This window comes from Alosa alosa, chromosome 4 (assembly GCF_017589495.1).
Source record: "Alosa alosa isolate M-15738 ecotype Scorff River chromosome 4, AALO_Geno_1.1, whole genome shotgun sequence".
NCBI lineage: Eukaryota > Metazoa > Chordata > Actinopteri > Clupeiformes > Clupeidae > Alosa > Alosa alosa.
The window spans coordinates 33,902,096-33,909,024 of NC_063192.1; the positions used below are offsets into that span (position 1 = coordinate 33,902,096).

The 6,929-nt window shown below is 43.7% G+C and overlaps 1 protein-coding gene across 1 annotated transcript in view; it reads left to right on the top strand.

The window, feature by feature from the left end:
• The window catches only part of capza1b (capping actin protein of muscle Z-line subunit alpha 1b), a 17,297-nt gene extending 17,071 nt beyond the window's left edge, over positions 1-226 (top strand). The window contains exon 9 of the mRNA XM_048241927.1: positions 53-226. Within this exon, the coding sequence (XP_048097884.1) occupies positions 53-193 (141 nt within the window). The 3' untranslated portion in view covers positions 194-226. The remainder of the gene's footprint in view (positions 1-52) is intronic.
• The last annotated feature ends 6,703 nt before the right edge of the window (positions 227-6,929 follow it).

A 6,929-nucleotide genomic window follows, 5' to 3' on the forward strand; every position in this document is an offset into this window, starting at 1 on the left:
TACTCTGTGTGTTTGTGTGTGTGACTGACTCTGACTCCTCTCCCCTGTCCAGACTGCGATCAGTGAGAACTACCAGACCATGTCGGACACCACCTTCAAGGCCCTGCGGCGCCAGCTGCCCGTCACGCGCACCAAGATCGACTGGAACAAGATCCTTAGCTACAAGATTGGAAAGGAGATGCAGAACGCCTAGAACCGGGCGGAACCTCCTCCTCCGCCCTGCTCCGACTCCAGATGAGAATGTTTTGGGACCGCCCACTTTCAAGGTGGGGATGGGGTGGTATGGGTATGGGTATGGGAGGAGGAGGAGGGGTGTGCATCGACGGAAGGCTCACTTTGGGGAAATGTGTAGGAACTCTTGTGTGTAAATGTGTGTGTGTGTGAGAGAGGAGGGCTGGAAAGAGTGATGGGGGAAATTACGGGGGGGTGTAATAATGGACTGGATTTGGATCTGGTAGCTGTTCACATGTCTCATGCTGTAATTTGTTTAAAAACAACCAGTTCAAGGTCTGAACACGAGTTACACACCAAGAGTTTGTCCTCTTTTGTGTTTGTGTGTGTGTGAGCGAGAGAGAGGAAGAGAGAGAGTGTGTGTGCGTGTGTGTGCTCAGGGGCAGACATCTATGCCTCCTATTAGCCAGCGTTAGCTCTTCTCGTTCTCTCCCTTTCTCTCGTTCTGTCTTCCTCTCCCTCTCCCTCTCCCTCTCTCTATCCCCCCCATTGTCCGTCTGTATCTTAAGTTACCTCTGCTTTTTCTAACTGACTCACCCAGCAAAGGAAACTTGCAGTAACCAAAATAACGTTTTTGCAAAAAACAAGAAAAAGACTAAAACATGAAAAAAGATCGACTGATTAGCCCCCATCCACCTGTGCATACTGACCTGTTCCCATTAGTGCTCCATAACTTACCAGAGTCCAGGGATCCCTGATGCAGTTGTGTGAGAGGCAGTGGCTGGGTTCTGGTGTGTGTGAGTGTGTGTGTGTGTGTGTGTGTGTGTGTGTGTGTGTGTGTGTGTCCGTGTGTCCGTGTCCCCTTGCCCTCTCTGCTTCACACTGATCCCAGATCAGACAGAGGTGTGTGTGTGTGTGTGTGTGTGTGTGTGTGTGTGTGTGTGTGTGTGTGTGTGTGTGTGTGTGTGTGTGTGTGTGTGTGTGTGTGTGTGTGTGTGCATGCGTGCGTGCGTGTGTGATCTCCTTGCCCTCGCTGCCTCACACTGGTCTCCGGTCAGAAAGGCGTCTGCTTCAGGAGATAGATGCTCTTCCTTTACCCCCCCTCCCCATAACATATTCTCTGTTGCTGAAGCCCTTCTGGATCCCCTGAGCTAATAAAGCATTTGGCACCAAGCACTGACTCCCTCTCTTCTGTCCTGTACATGTGCATCAATGTGTGGAGAACCTCTGTATTAAGGTGGAGAACCTCCCTCTGTATTAAGGTGGAGAACCTCCCTCTGTACTAAGGTCTGTATGCGTGCATCATTGTGGAGAACCTGCCTCTACTAAGGTCTGTATGCGTGCGTCACTGTGGAGAACCTTCCTGCAGTCCTGACCCAAAAAGTCCTTTCACACTCGGACGGAGATCCTCTGTCTTTCCCCTCCTACGGGTGGACATGCTGTCAGGCCACATCAGATCTGTTCACTACGTTCCTTAAGGTGGAACAAGGGGCAACTGTGTGAACTACTACTGTGTGAGCAACTACATCACCAGTTCCAGGAGTTCTGCTTGGATGATCGTGGTAATTTGCCTACTCTTGGCAAAAAAAGGTATACTTCAAGTTCCTCTTCTTAAGTAAACTGAAGTGCAGTTTAAGTATAATTCCCAAGTTTATTTTAGGTAGTAAGTTGATTAGTTCATTAGTTCAGACTAAATTGTTGCCCTTTTCTGTTTATAATAGTAACCTCATAAGTACTGAGAACTATACTGTAAGTAAACTAGGGAAGGTAGTAGTTCTATACTTCTAGCACACCTTTAAGTTTATTATAGTATTTTTAAGGTGTAAAAGTAGTAATTGTAGGTGCACTACAAGCAAACTTATAGCTGTACTGTTTACTAACACTGCATTGATATTATGTATTTATATTATCTATAGACTGCATTTATAACACGCACACACACACCAATCGCATAGGCTGCCATGCAGGGCACCAACTGGCACTGCTGGGGCACTTTTGGGGTTAAAAGTAGCTATACGTATGCTTAGTTCAAAAGTACACCAACAGTGCACTTCCATGAACTTCTTGTTGCTAAAAGTACTAATGATTAAAGGGGACCAGAGTCAAGGGGTCCTGCAGGGTACTAATGATTAAAGGGGACCAGAGTCAAGGCTACTAATGATTAAAAGGGGCCAGAGTCAAGGCTACTAGTGAGTAAAGGGGGCCAGAGTCAAGGCTACTAGTGATTAACCCTTAGAACCCGATTGACGCAAAGTGCTCAAAAAACACACCCTTTCTTCTCTGTTACATTGTTCCGGAACTGTTCATCGCAGTGTGATGAAACCTTTATTGTGTGACAGAGCAGAAGTGGGGCTTTCTAACGAGACTACACACTTGTCTGTATGATCAAGTAAGAAATCATATTTACAGTCTGTACTTCTCTGCGTTCACCTGCACACCCATTATTCTCGTTTGAATTACTCGCTAACCTGTGATCGCATAGATATGGCAAGCATATCAGATGAAAGAGGAGACACAGGGCTATCCATTGGTACCAAGTACATCCTTCTGGGTTATAAAACAGACGAAGTGACAGCAAAATAACTTAATATAGCTGGACTTACCCCACGTTTTTGTCTGTTTTTGTGGCAAAGCATGTTTATAATACAACGCTATCGTGTGTTTCTCTATGGCAAAGCATGTTCATAATCCGGTTTTGAGATCCTAGCAAATTCCTGCATGGCATCCAATATAAGCCTCACATTGAATCCCAATTTGTCTAACAAAGAAACACCTTTTTTGCCTTTACTTTGTTCATGGCAATGCAGTAAAAAGTTGAGAATCATTATGAGTGCATACACTATAGGCAAACGCAGGCTAACACGCAAACTCGGGTCAAGTCAGGTCAGATCAGTTCGTGTCAGATATGGAGCGCAGAAAGGTCATTTTTCATCACTAAATAAAAAATGGCATTTATTTCCGTAAATCACACACCACATATTTCTGTGAATTGCTTAGCCCCAGAGGATCCCTCCAACATGGCAAGTATATTGCCAGATTCAGGACAGTCTGCCCTACACACACATGAAATGCATATAGAGCTATGATCTTGCTGTGGTGAGATACATGTCAAAATATAAGATTTTTTATAATACGCTTTCTTTATTTTAATTCTTTAAAAATCAAAATAAAATCAATGCTAGTACTAATACATGAAATTATCTGCATAGCCTAGACTCTGTTGAAAAAAACAATATATAATATGTGTGTGTGGCACTTACAATGACCAGAATAAATCCTTATGAATAAAGGTAGTGAAAATGCCCTAAAAACAGCTTAAGCGGTTAAAGGGGGCCAGAGTCAAGGGTACTAGTGATTAAAGGAGACCAGAGTCAATGGGTCTTGCAGGACCATGGTCAGCAGTGACACTAGGAACAAAAAGTTCCCTTCATGGAATTAACATTATTGCAAGCACTCTGAATAAGCCAGTCTGTGTTTGCTGGGGACCAGAAGTGATGTGTGTTTGAGTTTCCATCTTGCCAGGGGAGTGTGCATCTAACTGTCAGAGCTCTCCCTATGAACACACACACACACACTTATGTAGAAGAAGTGACTAAATTGTCCCACTTTCCGTTTATAATAGTAACCTCGTAAGCAGGCTTGGAATTTCACCAATCTGGGGGCAAGGCCACTTCATCCTTCAGTTGGCATATTTGTAAAGTACAAAAGGCCACATGTCAGGGCACCAATACTGCCAAAGTTAACTACATGTATACAAAGCAGTAGGCTATACAAAATGATCAAAGTTGTATTTAGCCTATTCACTGCAGTAGATCTGTACCACTGTATGAAGCATTACAAAACATGAAACATGACATATATATAGAACTGTAAATCATCTAATATTTACAGATATCTAGGCTATATTTAACATTTATTTTATATTTGGCCTGTTATGAAATCATGTATTGCACAATTTAAAGGAGAATTCCAGTGTGATTGACCTTAAAGTGTGTTGAAACATGATACTGAGTGTGAATGTATGTCTCATAGCTCATCCTCGGGTTGTCCCCCACTCAGAAATCTGGCGCTAGTTAGCCAATGCTACCAACAAGTGTTTTCGCTATGTGCTCGGCATCGGCCTAGCCATGCAAATAAAATCACTGTTTTACAACATTTCCTGAGGCTCAAAGTAGCCCATACTTCATTGGTAGACTTCCGAGGGCCTTGACATTTAAAAAATCCAGACCTTGAGAATTTTGAAAAAAGCTGGTAGTTTATTTACAAGACGATTTATACAGACAGTACCTATGAATTTTACTGTTCGACGTACCATCTTGAATTTAGTCAATGATAAGTCGAAGGACCTAGCAATGAATCCAACAGGTATGATAAGGGATCAGGATTCCAAAATACTTAGGTAATGCATGGATTCCAGTTGCTGCTCCTGGAAGCAACTGAATCCATGCATTTCCACTGAATTATATTCAGAAGAACAATATGCACACATACACAAGCATATCAGATACAATTCATATCAGAATTAAATGCTAGCAGTAGTCCATCTCCACACACACACACACACACACACATTTCATAATAGAGAATGTTTTTTATTTAAATTCAGGAATAAAATAGGAAGATGAATGACAACACACAGCAGACCTCTCTGAGTGTGCCACGTTAAAAATATACTTTCATAAGATTCAAAAGAAGACCAATCAGGACTGGATCAGTAACTCTTTATAGTAAGAGGTTTTTGCAGTAGTATAAAAGCTCTGACCACCAGAGGGAGCACGGGTTGAGGTATAAAACAAATCAGGAACATCAAAAACAGTACAGTACTGTATAAAACACATGCAGTCAGAAGCAATTCAAGCCACCAAGGGTAAGGAGAGGAGAGCATCTGGAGTTCCCAGTGTAAACATGTACAAACAACACAATCATCAGCATCTATATTCAGCTAGGACCCATGGAAAGAGAAAGTTATTAGTTCAGTAGAACCAGGATTTGGTTTAAATGTGTTCTAAAACTTGTTTCCTTTTGAGTGTGGTTAGTAGACTAGCACTGACAGAGTTGAAGTTGTATGCTTCCAATACACAGGCTGTGGTCACTATCCCAGTGTCATCTACGCTACGCTAACAGATAGCGTGGTCCCTCAGCGGTTAGTGTCCTCTACGTTAGCATACAACGCTGTCCCCTTTAATCCAACACCAGTTAGTGTCCTCTACGTTAGCATACAACGCTGTCCCCTTTAATCCAACACCAGTTAGTGTCCTCTATGTTAGCATACAGCGCTGTCCCCTTTAATCCAACACCAGTTAGTGCCCTCTACGTTAGCATACAACGCTGTCCCCTTTAATCCAACACCAGTTAGTGTCCTCTACGTTAGCATACAGCCTTGGCCCTCAGCAGTGTCACCTATGTTCAGACAGTTCTGGGTATTACATTCACGCCATGACAGATACAGGGCGGAGGCATGGAGGCGTCTCCACGGTGATAAGATGCCGGACGCTGATGACCCCTGAGATGTTGATGGACAGAGGAAGACTGGAGATGTTTCCATGGCAACGAGACAGCTGATGCTGGGGTAGTTTATACTTGACCCTTGACATGAGTGTGTGGATGATCTGTCCTGTGTGTGTGTGTGTGCGAGAGAGTCTGGCAGCAGGCAAGAAGGCCTCTGAACACACACACACACACACACCAGTAACACATTGTCCAGATAACCTCCAGTGCCATACGTTTCCATGGTAACCCAGGTGAGTCAAGGAGCAGGAGTGGAGGAATGGTCCTAAGTCCACACTCTCAAACTGGTCTCGCTCTGTCTCTGGAGCATTCCACACTCTCAAACTGGATGCTAGGAGTATGTAGTGAGAGGTGCATTCTGGGAGTGTAGAGTAAGAGGGTGTATTAGTGGTTCGACCTTGATGGGAGCTGCCTGCAGGCTGTTTTAAAGGCAGAGCACCAAAGAGGAGCCTGAGATTCCTGATACGTTTTCAAACCAGAATTGTGCATACGTCATGGTTGAAAACGTATCAGAATCTCAGAAATAATCACGTTATGCTGTCAGTTTAAGACGGCAGCAGGCAGCTACATCAAGTCGAATCCCCCTATCTAGGATTGAGAGATGCATTCTGGGAGTCTGTAGTGAGAGATGCATTCTGGGAGTCTGTGGTGAGAGATGCATTGTGGGAGTCTGTGGTGCCGGCTGAGTTCATGTGAGTGGGTGGAGTGAGTGAGAGTGAGACAACTGTTACTGGGACACTCCACAGGCTAGACATTTGAGCATAAATATTGCTTTACAGTTCAAGTCTTGAGTTCAGTTCAATTAAATGCTATCTATTTATATTAAGAGCATTTATATAGGTTATAGGTTACCAATATAAGCCTGTCCAATTATATATTACAAACGTGAGGGTGGAGCTCAGGCCCCTGTCTCTTTCTTCCCCGTCGAAAGTGGCAAGTGTGTGTGTGTGTGTGTGTGTGTGTGTAATATGCATGTGTGTGTGTGGGAGAAAGTGTTGTAGGGAAACCTGTTTTCATTTCTCCTACCATTTGTGAATGAAAAAGTCATTAATATCTACTATGCTGAATGATGTGCTGTCGAGTGCAGTCCGGCAGCAGACCTGAAGTTCCACTGATTTGCGTGGCTTACACAGTGTGTGTGTGTACATGCACAGGTGTGTGTGTGTGTTTCAGGTGTGTGTGTGTGTGCGTGTGTGGTGGGGTTTTAGGTTTAGTGCTCTTTGGATCAAAAAAAGGATGTCTCTGTGACT